The sequence below is a fragment of the Cebidichthys violaceus genome, unplaced genomic scaffold (genome assembly GCF_023349555.1).
Source record: "Cebidichthys violaceus isolate CVI_PGR_0920_01 unplaced genomic scaffold, fCebVio1.0.p SCAF_12, whole genome shotgun sequence".
Taxonomy (NCBI): domain Eukaryota; kingdom Metazoa; phylum Chordata; class Actinopteri; order Perciformes; family Stichaeidae; genus Cebidichthys; species Cebidichthys violaceus.
Window position 1 is genome coordinate 16,039,530 of NW_027176285.1, and position 14,628 is coordinate 16,054,157.

Here is a 14,628-nt window from a genome sequence, read left to right on the forward strand (position 1 = left end):
TCGAAAAAAGTCATAGTATAGCATGTCGAAAAAAGTCATAGTATAGCATGTCAAAAAAAGTCATAGTATAGTATGTCGAAAAAAGTCAAAGTATAGCATGTCGAAAAAAAGTCATAGTATAGCATGTCGAAAAAAAGTCATAGTATAGCATGTCGAAAAAAAGTCATAGTATAGCATGTCGAAAAAAGTCATAGTATAGCATGTCGAAAAAAAGTCATAGTATAGCATGTCGAAAAAAAGTCAAAGTATATTATGTCGAAAAAAGTCATAGTATAGCATGTCGAAAAAAGTCATAGTATAGTATATCGAAAAAAGTAAAAGTATAGCATGTCGAAAAAAAGTCATAGTATAGCATGTCGAAAAAAAGTCATAGTGTAGCATGTCGAAAAAAAGTCATAGTATAGCATGTCGAAAAAAGTCATAGTATAGTATGTCGAAAAAAGTCATAAAAATGTCATAGTATAGCATGTCGAAAAAAAGTCAAAGTATAGTATGTCGAAAAAAGTCATAGTATAGTATGTCGAAAAAAGTCATAGTATAGTATATCGAAAAAAGTAAAAGTATAGCATGTCGAAAAAAAGTCATAGTATAGCATGTCGAAAAAAAGTCATAGTGTAGCATGTCGAAAAAAAGTCATAGTATAGCATGTCGAAAAAAGTCATAGTATAGTATGTCGAAAAAAGTCATAAAAATGTCATAGTATAGCATGTCGAAAAAAAGTCAAAGTATAGTATGTCGAAAAAAGTCATAGTATAGCATGTCGAAAAAAGTCATAGTATAGCATGTCAAAAAAAGTCATAGTATAGCATGTCAAAAAAAGTCATAGTATAGCATGTCAAAAAAAGTCATAGTATAGTATGTCGAAAAAAGTCAAAGTATAGCATGTCGAAAAAAAGTCATAGTATAGCATGTCGAAAAAAAGTCATAGTATAGCATGTCGAAAAAAAGTCATAGTATAGCATGTCGAAAAAAAGTCATAGTATAGCATGTCGAAAAAAAGTCATAGTATAGCATGTCGAAAAAAAGTCATAGTATAGCATGTCGAAAAAAGTCATAGTATAGTATGTCGAAAAAAGTCATAGTATAGTATGTCGAAAAAGTCATAAAAAAGTCATAGTATAGCATGTCGAAAAAAGTCATAGTATAGTATATCGAAAAAGTCATAGTATAGTATATCGAAAAAAGTCAAAGTATAGCATGTCGAAAAAAAGTCAAAGTATAGTATGTCGAAAAAAGTCATAGTATAGCATGTCGAAAAAAGTCATAGTATAGCATGTCAAAAAAAGTCATAGTATAGTATGTCGAAAAAAAGTCATAAAAAAGTCATAGTATAGCATGTTGAAAAAAGTCATAGTATAGTATGTCGAAAAAAGTCATAGTATAGTATGTCGAAAAAAGTCATAAAAAAGTCATAGTATAGCATGTCGAAAAAAGTCATAGTATAGTATATCGAAAAAGTCATAGTATAGTATATCGAAAAAAGTCAAAGTATAGCATGTCGAAAAAAAGTCAAAGTATAGTATGTCGAAAAAAGTCATAGTATAGCATGTCGAAAAAAGTCATAGTATAGCATGTCGAAAAAAGTCATAGTATAGCATGTCAAAAAAGTCATAGTATAGTATGTCGAAAAAAGTCAAAGTATAGTATGTCGAAAAAAGTCATAGTATAGTATGTCGAAAAAAGTCATAGTATAGTATGTCGAAAAGTCATAAAAAAGTCATAGTATAGCATGTCGAAAAAAAAGTCATAGTATAGCATGTTGAAAAGTCATAATATAGCTTGTCGAAAAAAATCTTAAAAAAGTCATAGTATAGCGTGTCAAAAAAAATCATAGCATAGTATGTCGAAAAAAGTCATATTATATTATGTCATAAAAAGTCATAAAAAAGTCATAGTATAGCATGTCGAAAAAAGTCATGAAAAAAGTCATAGTATAGCATGTCGAAAAAAACGTCATAGTATAGCATGTCGAAAAAAAAGTCATAGTATAGCGTGTCGAAAAAAACGTCATAGTATAGCATGTCGAAAAAAAAGTCATAGTATAGCGTGTCGAAAAAAAAGTCATAGTATAGCGTGTCGAAAAAAAAGTCATAGTATAGCATGTCGAAAAAAAAGTCATAGTATAGCATGTCGAAAAAAGTCATGAAAAAAGTCATAGTATAGCATGTCGAAAAAAACGTCATAGTATAGCGTGTCGAAAAAAAAGTCATAGTATAGCGTGTCGAAAAAAAAGTCATAGTATAGCGTGTCGGAAAAAGTCATAAAAAAGTCATAGTATAGCATGTTGAAAAAAGTCATAGTATAGCATGTTGAAAAAAGTCATAGTATAGCATGTTGAAAAAAGTCATAATATAGCATGTCATAAAAATAGTGTATGTAAATAGTATGACTTTTTATGACATACTATACTATGACTTTTTCAGTTCTTTTCAACATAAAATCACAAGATTCATAGTTCGTCTTGTTGGTTCAGTGTGTTCACACCTGCCTTTCATTCAGGAGGTTCCTGGTTCAAACCTGAGAGAAGACAACGATGTTGCTGCTGTAATGCTTTTACCATTGTTCAGGAGGTTTTATAGTATCATAAAATGTATGCATTTTTGTTGTTCAGGTGGTTTTATGACTTTTTTATGACTTTTTTCGACATGCTATACTATGACTTTTAATAATTTGTTTGTCATACTATACTTTCACTTTTGTCCATGATTTAATTTTTGATATGCTATACTGTCTTCTATTTATTTTAACATACTATGACAACCTTCTACATGTACTTGTCTATTTTATGACATATTATGCTATCACTTAAATTTTTTATGTCATACTATAATATGATTTATTTTCCGACAAACTATACTATGACTTTTTCTTACTTGTGTTATGTCATACTATTATATAACTATACGTTTTTTTTTAATGACATTTTGGGACATGCTATACCATGACTATTTTCACCATGCTATATTATGGCTTTTTTATGACATACTATCCTCCTCTGAGCCGACATAAAGACAGCATTAAGATAGGGCGGTCTTTATGTAGACCCCAAGGGGACAACAGTATACGATTTACTTGCTGCTGCTCGTTATGCTTATCACTGAGTGCATGGAATAACTGAAGTTGACTCGGATGAGCATATACATATTTGTATCAGCTCCTTTCTTCTCCCATCTGGATTTAAGCAGCTTGTCAGTGAGAGAGACAGATTTTCCGGTCTTTGTGGGTTTCTAGGAGAGTGCGTCCTGAGCACCAACTTAGCGTTCAGAAATGAAGAGGAAGAGGAGGCCAGGGGCAATCCCACAATCTTCATCATCGCCTGCATACTGTTGGTGCTGGGTCTGGTGGCTGTCGTCTTCATCATCAGGCACTCCCGCTCCAAGAGGGCGCCCCCTGACATCACTCCCCGCGGGTACGAGAAGCTGGGCTCGGGGGGCGGGGGACACGGAGGTGGCTACAGCTCCGCTTCCTCAGCATCTTACAGCGGCCGCACCACCTCTTCTGGAGGTCAGTTCCAGGAGGCTCAGCTGGTTGACATGGCTGAACGTCGCTCAGGGAGTAAGGGCAACGATGACGAGGACGAGGACGACGACGACGATGATGAGGACATTGTTTACATGGGCCAGGATGGCACCGTGTACAGGAAGTTCCGGTACGGACAGCTGGGAGAGGACAACGACGACGAGTTGGAGTACGATGATGAGAGCTACACGTTCCGGTGAAGTAGAAACGTCCCTCCTCTGGATTCCCCCTCTTTCTTTTCATCTGCGCTGTTTGTCTCCTCCTGCCCTGAGGGACAGACCCATTCATCCTTCACTGAACACGAGTCGAGACACAAGAAGCTGTTTATAATAAGCTGCATTTTACAACTGCTATTCATTCACAAAAAATGTGCTGCAGCAATATTCTATGCTATTTAATATTCTCATGGATTTTTTAAATAATTATGCTTGACTGTTTGGAGTATGATGACGTCCAGCATATATAATAAATTGTATCGTGGACATTTACTAGTTTTGACAGTTTAATTAATCATATATTCATCTTTTTAATTGTTGTGGTGGTAAATTTGCATTTTAAATTTGACTAATAATGGTAGTTCTTTAGCTTTTCGATATTCCCATGTGTTTGCTGTCTTTGCATTTCAATTTGAAAATGTGTTCCGTTTGAATAAAGTCTTGAAAAAAAAAAAAAAAGGAAGATCTAGTACAGAGTAAGCCGTACATTTTATACAACAAATCACAGTTAAAAACGATGACGTTGTTTGGATTTCAGTCCATTTATTTGAATTACTAGACAGTGATCCTTCATTTCTTTGCACCCACTCAATACAGCACTGAAGACTCGTGGGTAAGAGGACAACCCGTTATCTATGAGGGGACATGCACTGATGCACAAACACACACACATGCATGCATGTTGACACACAAAGATATTGTGCTTTACAGAAATCCCATCTTTACTTTACTGAGGTTTATTCTTAAAGATCTAAGAGAAGCTGAAGAGATGATTCCCAGTCTATGTGTCTTTAGAAAGTGATTGAAAACACACAAACACACACACACACACACACACACACACACACACACACACACACACACACACACACACACACACACTTACAGAGCTCAAAGGATATGCTCCGACACTCCACTAGAACTTGGTTTCACATTTAACTTATTCCTAAGTTGTAATTGTTTTTTGTAGATTCGTTTCCCTCAGTTTTAAAGTGAGAATTAAGGAGTGGATTGCTTAAATGCAGTAATTGGTCATCTATGGCACAAGGTTGTTTTTTTTGTGCACACAATGTGCTTTTTATTGTACATTGCTGACACACACACACACACACACACACACACACACACACACACACACACACACACACAAGTCGCCTCTTTATCTGAAATACTGAGAGTGTGACACCAGTAAAGTGATATTATTGCTTCACTGCTTCTCATGCACACAACTACAACACTATAGACTCTACAAATGGATCTGTGCAGTGTACGTCTGCTTGTTCCCTACCGTGAACGACGATGCTACTCTGTAGGCGCTGCCAAGCGTCACGCTCGACTGTGTAGTTCTCTGGATAGCCAGTGTTAAGGTACAGTAGATGCTACAGCAGCCATGGAGAATGAGATCCAACCCTTTAGCTTTAACAGGAACTATTGCAAGTTTTGTTTTCATATTAAACTCCAGTGTCTAATTAACAAACACACACACACACACACACACACACACTAGCTTAACAAGCCTTTGACTTTTTCCAGCTTCACCCGTACGATACAACAGTGACTTGAGAACATTGAGAGAACCTATCCGTTTAGGACGTCTGTGTTTTAAGAGCTGGTGGCACCGGCTGCATCTGGTCTGTTGGGAAGACGAAGGAACAAAACGGAGACATTAAAGGCTGGTCTGTTTATGTGTCGGTGACAGAAGAAAAATGGCCTCGAGTAAGCGGTCTGTGTGAACATCTTAGAGGACTTACTCTGTTCTGCTTGCTGCTGTTGGATCCAGTCCCAGCAAAAAACTATTCCTCCTTGAAAGAAGGAAATAAAGTGGCTGTTAGAGCAGAATTTATTGTCGTGAAGTGTTATAATGCACTGGTATTTGGTGAATTTTAAGATGTGCAACTTATGATGCAATGCGCAATTAATCAGTGTGTGACTTCTACAGCGTCGCTTCAACATTAATTATCAGCGTAATAGATCACTCTGCAATAAGGCCTGGCTCCTTTATTTCACTGTAATGATAAATGAGATGTAAGCGATGCATTTAGCATCTTTAGCAACTTTTTTTACCCCCCTGTGTCCTTCCTATAATTGCAACCATAGTCAAATCCAATTGGTTCTCATCCAGCAGAAGAGTCCCTGTGATCTAAAAGTGAGCCGTCTGATAAATGAGCGCTCCAGCCGAGGATGAAACTGAGGCAGGGGCCACTGCCTCCACACGGGCGAATAATGAGAGTAAATGCTTACTTTGAGTTCTCTGCTGCATCCTTCAGCTCCTTGTCAAGTCTAGAGGTGAGAGTTCAAACGACAAGATGAATATGAAGTCATTTAATAAGACGACTTTGAGCAGGTGGGGGTGGTGCAGCGTTTGGGGGGTTTGGAGGGACTCACCTAATGATGCACTCTGGGATCTGGATGCAGTCCATGGGGATGGATTCGTGCAGTTCGTCCAAACTGTTCACATACTTAATCTTACTGCTGAACTTGGTGCTGTGACAAGAGAAACACATGAAGAGCACAGTGAAAGGAACCAGCTCGGCATCACAGAAACTCAATTATAATATTAAACTTAAGCAGTTTAACTCTGCTGCAGTGGGCCAATCAAAACATATATAGAGCATTCCTAGTCGTCCAACCACTCAAAGCCCTTTAACACCACATGGCATTCACCCATGTATACACGGATAGAAGAGGCTACCATGAAAGAGACCACCTGCCCATCAGGACTGTCTAACCATTGATACGCCGCACATACGACGGACTAGCCATGCTAGCTGCTCTGTGAAGCCTTACTTGGCAGCAGCAATACTAAAAAAAAGTCCCACTTTATGATTTCATAAGAAAGTTATAGCGTATTATCTCAGTAAAATGTCTTATTATAGTTTGTCATAAAAAAACAGAAAAAAGTCATAGTGTGCTATGTTATTAAAATTTCTTATTTTAGTATTTCATCAACATAAAAAAGTCAAAGAATGAAATTAAAAAGTCTCTGTATCATTTGTCGTTAAAGTTGTAAAAAAAAAATAATATCATGGGTTAGTATTGCATTAAAGCGTTTCTACAAAGTACGCCCTATAAGGGCAAACATGACTTTTTGGAGGAATAAAGACTCGATCCTGTGGACAGTTATTCTTTTTTTGTTAAAAAAAAGAATAACTAGAAAACTTCCCTTAACTAGAAAAAGTTCTAGAGAAACGAAAGGTTCTCATGAATAATTTAAGGTTCTCTGGCTTAGTTCATCCATAATGTCACTGTTTCACCTCTTTTTAGTTGCTGTGTTTTGCCTCAGTGTTTTGTTGTCGTTAGTCCGTAACGTCAACGTGACGTTAGCGTAACTTTAACGTAACGTTAGCGTAACGTCAACGTGACGTTAGCGTAACTTTAACGTGACGTTAGCGTAACGTTAGCGTGACGTTAGCTAGCTAAGAGACAGAACTGGAAAACTATCAAACATGCAATCAGAACTGTACTGGTGTGACGAGGTAAATCAAACAGAATGAAAGGCATGGTTAGCTTATGTTATAATTATTACTGATTCTCATCATACATTTTGCTTACTGTAATCAACAACAAAGTGAGCGATCAAATGGAAGTTGATGCCTTTTATAATAATATAATTTTGTAGACAATGTGATGGCAGAAGACCTCAACTTGAGAAAAAGGATCAAAGGTTGAGCTCAAGATTTCTATGTCGATTAATGACTACTTTAGCTGGAGACCAAATCAACTTTAAAGTGTTTTAAAGTGCTTTGCCTTTGTAGGGCACTATTACTGTCTGTAAATGTTGACATGTTTCAGTGGTGGACCGTCCAATAAGCTATCACTAGATCCTAGACTATCTCTGCAATCTCTAGAGATGAAACTGGGAAGCTTCGTACCTGATGAAGGGCTTGGTAATGGCTAGAATAGTCCTGATAAACCATGATGGATGGAGAATAATGAAGGATTTCAAGTTCTTCCTGAGCCTGAAGACGACACAATGTCACACGTTAGATGTGTTTATGTGTTTATGTTGCATTGTCACAAGTCACGCTATTGTTATCTCTCACAGGATCACGGTATGATCACACAACAGACCTTCTGTCAATCATCTGATAGCATTTCTTCAGCCAACCAAGGCCAGGCATTCTTCTGTGGGGCGTGGCTCCGTTCAGGTACACGATCATGTAGTCCTCTGCAACCATCAGCTCCAGTGTACTGATCACATAGCTCAACACACACACACACACACACACACACACACACACACTATAATGTTACACAACATTGTGGCACCATCACAACAGCGTCAACAGTCATGTATTCCAATCAGGAAACATTTTAGAAGCCAAAAAAGGAAAACAAAGTTTTTACCATTATGTACGTCAGAATGGTGAAATACAAGAACCTTGTCTTGTGACTCTGAATGCAAACAATATGAGGAAACAGGAGACTGTTTGAGTCTTCTTCCGTGTTTGGAGAACTACCAGAATTTCAAGAAATGTCTCTCCTCTGATGTAAGCCACGAGAAATCGGTACGAATGTCGCGTCATGGATGAGCTGTTTTGCTTTGAATTTCTCCTTTTTTTAAATTCTCTTGCATCCATCTCAGCACCTCAATCACACTTCTGCCTTTATAAAATCCAATGCTGTGAATCAAACCAATTTATTTTGTATCTCTTTCTCATTTCTCTCCTCAATCTCCCCCCCCCCCCCCCCCCCACCATCTCTCATTCTTCTCGGTCAGCAGGGAACTTTGTCATCTCCTTTGAAAATGGTTGACAGTATTATCAGCCGACGTAGTCCTCTCTAGCTTCCTCAATAACTCCTCTTCCTTCAGTGACTCGGGGCTCACTCCGGCTCTGATCCAATGTCATTCTCCAGCTTACAAAACAACACTGCTGATCCACTCTGTTTCGTGACTATTGTGATCGTCTCCCACTGACATCAAGCTGCACACCATTCACCTCCCAGCTACAGTTAACTCCTCCTCGCAAGGATTCAGACATCAAGCCATCTGGCATCAGAAAGTGCAGACGCTATAGTTTACCTCCTTTCATTTCTATCCAAAACTCTCAGATATGCCAGCTTACTCAATATCGTTCACAGAACAGCCTGTGGGATCTCAATCACCCTGTCCAAGCATGACGTGTCTCTGTGCCAGCGTCGCAGTGAAGACGCGTCAACATGGGAGGTCTCTACTAACAAGCCAGACTTTATTTGAATAGTTTTCCTCAAGCGGAAGAGCCGCGGCACATTTGAAGTATTAAGAAGCAACGTCAACATGCAAAATGCTATTTATAGAGAATGAAATGCATCTTTTGAGCGCGGTCCCTGTATGAATTCAGAAAGGAGGGCATCGGGTGTTCAGCACTGCTAGCAGCTCTGTGACACTTTGTTGCTTTGAGCTACATGTGTGCCAGCATGCTCACAGTGACGATGCTAACATGCTGAGGGTTAGCAAGCATGGCAATGTTAGCTCGTTTGCATGCAAAAAAAAAATTAAATAAATGGCAAATTAACTGTAGAAGCAAATCTCTGACCTTTCCACTAGTGCCACCATGAGGTTGGATGAACTCTCAAAGGGTCACCAAAGTAAGGCTTTGTCCTCTGGGGACCATGAATGACTGTACAACATTTCACTGTAATCCATCAGTTTTTAAGCCATGGTTCTATGGATGGTAATATAGGGTTGTCAGTCGATCCACCACATTGGTTCAGAGTCAAATAACATTTAGTAGATGAATTCGTACGGAGATTCAGGCTCTCATTACTCCAAGGGCAAAACTTAAAAAGTGGGCCAGTGTATAAACTATTGAAAAAGTGAAAGACTGGTTAAATATGTATGTGTGTGTGTGTGTGTGTGTGTGTGTGTGTGTGTGTGTGTGTGTGTGTGTGTGTGTGTGTGTGTGTGTGTGTGTGTGTGTGTGTGTGTGTGTGTCATTGCAGAGTAAAACTCACAGGAAGAGGTTCTCCATGATTTCGTGGTAGTCCTCTCTGTCACTGTCTGGCAGGAAACAGGCAGCGAACACTATGATGGCGTTCACTCCGTTGCTATAGTAGCCTTGACAAAAAAACAAAACACAAATAGAAGTAGTAAGAGTTAACAGATTCCGTTCCATTGTTGGTGAGGGCTTAGCCTTAATTAGCAGAGTTTTCATAACTCGATTGCTTCAGTTTATCTGCCAGTCTGTGTCTCTTTTGTCCGACTGTCTCTCCGTCTCACTATTTTGATGATAACTAATGATATTTCCTATTATTCACCAACCCATTCATTACTAAACGCGGTGTCACTCAGACAGAGGGTCTTTTATCTAAATGACAGAGCTCCTGATGTTTTCGGTGGCAGACGTCTCGGGTTTCCACGGGACGGCTGTGTCTCACTTAAGCCCACGGCACAGTGGGAAGAAAGTACGCCACCTACCTGTGGCCCCATAGAGAGGACAGAAAGAGACGGGGCCCCTGTCTGTGAAACCAATGTAAGACCCAGGTCCCCCAGCAGCCTTAATGTGGCAACATAGATGGTGAAGAATTAAAGGAAAAAGCAACTGAAAGTGTTTCAGTAAAGGTCGGGTGACCAACGCTCCCTGGCTCTCTCTGTTTTGTCAATCTGAAATGAAAAGTCAATTAATTAATTAGTGACAAAAAAGGGTATTATTTTAATAATCGATTTCGCTGGCCTTAACTACGGCCTGTATACTTCCTCAACTTTTGGTTTGGCCCGCCTCCAAGTCAAGATGGAGCATTTTTTTAAATGAGACATCGTTCTGCCGTCTCGTTACCCGAGATGTGGCAGACGCCAGCTCCTAAACAATAGCCGATTGTGACACAGCAGAGCAGCGATTATGACTTTTATAATATGCTGTTACTTCCCGAATGAGATATTCAGACCTGCTGTCGACTAGAACACAACATATTTACTGTGTATTCCCACATTAATTCAGATCTATCTTAAAAACCTATTGATGCACTAACCTTATACTTTATGATGAAAACATGTTATATTAAACCTCTATAATGAACCTAAACTCAATAAATAATGTTTATATGTAATGTATGTATTTCCACCTTTACTACAACGAGTTGCATTAGCTTGGACTGGTGTTATCTGCAGAATTATCTGAAAATAAAAACGGATTAAATCATATTAAATCAAAACAGTGGAGGTGAGTAGTGTCTGCAGAGCTTCTGCTCAGGATGCGAACAAACTCAGCAATCTGCCTCCGAGATAAAACTCCAGCCTGAATGTTGCCAGAGAGGTGGAAACGAAGGAAAGTACGGAAATCATTCAAAACCGCCTTGAAGCTTAACAGCTGTGAGCACACGGTAACACTGAAGGCAATTTACTACCACTTCAATCAACTCATCAACTTCTAGAGGACACTATTTAGAGAGAGTTTACTGAATGAGTAAAATATGCATAAGGCCATTTAACCGGAGAGTGAGCAGAACAAAAGTGACTTCTTAGCCAGTATTGATATTAATGTGATATTAATATGCTAAAAAGGCTCTTTTAATAGTCACCTCCGTGGGAGATGACTCTCATGTAGGGCTCGATGACCTTCATGTTGATGCGGTGCTCCTGCTCCCCAATGATGACCGTCCGCCACAGTTTGCCGTCCTGCCGCTCCTCCTCGGCGCTGTATGTCGGGATTGGATTGTAAGGCTCACTCGTCCCGCTCCTACTGGCTGCATTGGGGTCTGATAGAGGAAAAGACCAATACTGTGTTATACAGGCACAGGTGTTACCAACATTAATGCAAGTGTCCCAGTGTGACATTTAACCGGGAAGACCAGGACCCTGAAACTGAAGCAGCTAAATGGAATTCAGCCATCAAAGGAGCTACTGGTAAAAAGGTTAAGAGGGGACATATTATGGAAAACTCACTTCCTCAGTGCTTGTGCACATATATGTGGGTATCTGGAGCCCAAAATACAAATATGAAGCTAAAAATTAGCATGATATGTCCTCTTTAAACTCATGGTCAACCTTGGTGGTTTGGGGAATCAGACCATAAAACATAATAAGTTCTAACGGCTGCATCATGCCGACATCCAGAATGACCCACCTTCCCAGTCCATTTCATGGTCCGTGTAGTCGAGGTAGTCCCCCTCATCAGGAGTGTCCAGGTCATCAACATTAATGTCAAGATCATCCGGTGTCTCCCCCAAGTCATCCTCGCTCTGGTCCAGTGACAGGCTGATTCGAGGGGCAGAGAGCTTCTTTCTTTGGCTGGGACCTCCTTGCAGGGGAAGAGAGGTAGGAGGGACTGCAGGAAACAATTCATAGAAACAGTTTTCAGATATCAAGAACCGGTTCTTTCATTTCTTTCACTGATGTCTTGCTTTAAATCATGAGCCTTGGTTGACACTCACCGGGTCTGCCTTCGCCCCCCTCAGAGTTCATTTTACTCTCTGATGCCAGGTCCATCCCCACGAGGACCTGTGAGAAGATCATTACAGTTATTGAATATGATGCAACAAACACCTGGGGATTATCGAGACGATGCAGCACCTGTGACTCCTCCAATCTGGAATCTGGAATTTTAATCTGATTAATCGGAAGACCAGTTGTTGAATGCAAGTTGCAACTTGAGCCAAACATTAAAACTACCAGTAGTGGAATTTAACTAAGTACTGTGCATTCACTCAAGTACTGCACTTAAGGGTATTTGAGGTACTTTACATGAGTATTTCCATGTCTTTATACTTCAACTTTACTACATTCTGTTCTCTTTATTCCACTTTAAAGATTCATATTTTACATCTAAAACACATGACACATCTATAAACAACGATGCATTGTTGCAGATTAAACTTCTCAGCGGCATATAAAATACTTCAAATGATTTATTTATTATCATTTACTGGTCAACAGTAAAATGCTACTTTCACATTAATGCATCAGTAATAATAATAATAATAATAATAATAATGTTGTGTGGACCACACAGCAGAGCTAGTTCATTCGTTTGTGCAGATGCTGGCGTCTAATTGGCTTTGAGGTCATTTAGAAACACCATCATATATTTGTCCACCAGAGAGCACTGGCACATTTATTTAACTGCATGATGTGCAGCGTAGTATGAATCTATGATCACAATTCTTTAAAAAAAAAAACCATGAACATCAAAGTTACTCTTGTGTGTTTGTGTTGAAAGAGCATCATGGGACAATATATCTCAAAACCTGCAGCATCTGTCGGGCTACACTGCAAAGCATTAGTACAAGAAGCCCCCCAAACACCAGCACATGTTAACAGATGGTGCAGGCAATAGATTGTATTTAATAATCCATCTATACCACTGATACACGTCCACAGCTAAGAGAACAGGGGGAGTAAGACAACAATGGAGAGGTTGTAAGAGGAGGGATGAGGAAAATGAGAAAGCTTTTGAGGTTAAAGGTCATCTTCCCCAGGGAATAATCCCTCCATTCAAACTGGAGGAGGGGGAGGATTCTGGGGGGGGGGGGGGTTGTTACATCATGACAAGCTCACTCCCCCTCCTCGCTGTCTTTTTCTATCGCTGATTCAAATCGAATGACTGTACGCTCGCATGAGCACAGATTGGGCAGAGATGCAAATTCACAGTGAGTCACGTGTTCTCGTCATTCGCACGAGGAGAGAAACATCCTTGTTCCTCGTCGGGGAGCCTCTCTGCCTGGAACAAGGAAGATGTGATCGTATTAACAGCTGCAAGAGAAAACTGCCGATGGCTGACTCATAATGCTGACGATTCACAGGAACATGTACAGTATGCAAACACACACACACACACACACACACAACAGAGACCACAAACATACAATGACACGCCATCCGACATCGCAGAACAACAACAGAACCAGCCTCAGCTGTTATGTGCATCCTCCATGGAGGATGCTGAGCTGCTTCAGATCCACTTCAACAGCACAGCACAGCATCACAGTGCTGATGACAGCAGCCCCTCCCTCACTCTCGCTTCCTGTCTGCTGGCTGTGAGGAAAAAAAAATATCACAAGAACATATCCCTTCATCTTCTTCTTGTCTCCGTGGAATAAAAGCCGTTTACTCACCACTGCCGGGGCTCAGGGTATCTCTGTCCTGTTTGCGTCTCAGTGCATGGAAGTACTTCCAAGTTCCCTGCCTATTTCCTCTTTTTTTTTTTCTCCCCCAGCCTCTCGATGGAGATGCTCAGCTTACGAACGGCTCACAGCTTCCACCATTTTGCGGTCACATGACTGGGCCATTACCAAATAAGGGCGATCACCTGCTACAACAGCTCTCTGCACAGCGGCTTCCTCGGGCAGTGCTACTGAATGGAGATATAGGAGGAGTTGTGTTTGTGTCATTATTCTCCCCGACTGGAGGGGATAAACTCTGCGTGTGTGTGTGTGTGTGTGTGTGTGTGTGTGTGTGTGTGTGTGTGTGTGTGTGTAAACGCTGTTATGTCATTACTGGTAATGTGGGTCTGCCTTTAACGCCCGACAGTAGATTTATGAAAATGACTTTGCAGTTACAAGATTATATTAGCCCCTTGGGGTAAAACAAAAAAGAAAGAAGCAATAATCAGCTGTCAGTTTCCTGTGCTGATACCATTCACACAGAATACAGTCACCAAAGCAAATATCTGTCTGTAAGGCAACTTCAAGTGTGCTCTTTATATTCTGCATTAGCTTTGAACCTTTGAACCCTTAAACAAGCAAACTGCTGCACGGCTGCAAAGCAGGTAACAATCAATAGCACCTATACAGGCTTTTTCCTCTGACTGACTCCTTTCACTTACCACAGTTCTGTCCCAACAGGAAGACAGGAGGACAGAGCGCAGCCCGTCAGACCTTTGCTCATTGTTGAACCATTGTTTGGTTCAAAGGTCGCTGCCGCAGTGTGCCAATCCACCACGCCTGGAGCTCCAGCATTCAAGCAGACGCGTCCAAAAAA

At 40.1% G+C, this 14,628-nt stretch overlaps 2 protein-coding genes across 3 annotated transcripts in view; one reads left to right on the top strand and one right to left on the bottom strand.

The window, feature by feature from the left end:
• The window catches only part of pcsk5a (proprotein convertase subtilisin/kexin type 5a), a 46,008-nt gene extending 41,895 nt beyond the window's left edge, over positions 1 to 4,113 (top strand). The window contains exon 37 of the mRNA XM_068705602.1: positions 3,232 to 4,113. Within this exon, the coding sequence (XP_068561703.1) occupies positions 3,232 to 3,719 (488 nt within the window). The 3' untranslated portion in view covers positions 3,720 to 4,113. The remainder of the gene's footprint in view (positions 1 to 3,231) is intronic.
• A 139-nt stretch (positions 4,114 to 4,252) lies between these two features.
• On the bottom strand, positions 4,253 to 14,542 carry prune2 (prune homolog 2 with BCH domain). Of its 2 annotated transcripts, none has more exons than XM_068706738.1 (11): positions 14,474 to 14,542; positions 12,084 to 12,150; positions 11,777 to 11,977; positions 11,232 to 11,408; positions 9,669 to 9,771; positions 7,806 to 7,937; positions 7,607 to 7,693; positions 6,120 to 6,218; positions 5,976 to 6,014; positions 5,486 to 5,536; positions 4,253 to 5,367 (listed from the first exon to the last, which is right to left on the bottom strand). In XM_068706738.1, the coding sequence occupies exons 2-11, from the start codon at positions 12,136 to 12,138 to the stop codon at positions 5,337 to 5,339; spliced, it is 975 nt and encodes a 324-aa protein (XP_068562839.1). In that variant the 5' UTR covers positions 12,139 to 12,150; positions 14,474 to 14,542; the 3' UTR covers positions 4,253 to 5,336. The 2 variants fall into 2 exon arrangements, with proteins under 2 accessions (XP_068562839.1, XP_068562838.1); XM_068706737.1 differs by lacking the exon at positions 14,474 to 14,542 and adding an exon at positions 13,764 to 14,254.
• Positions 14,543 to 14,628: the final 86 nt, after the last annotated feature.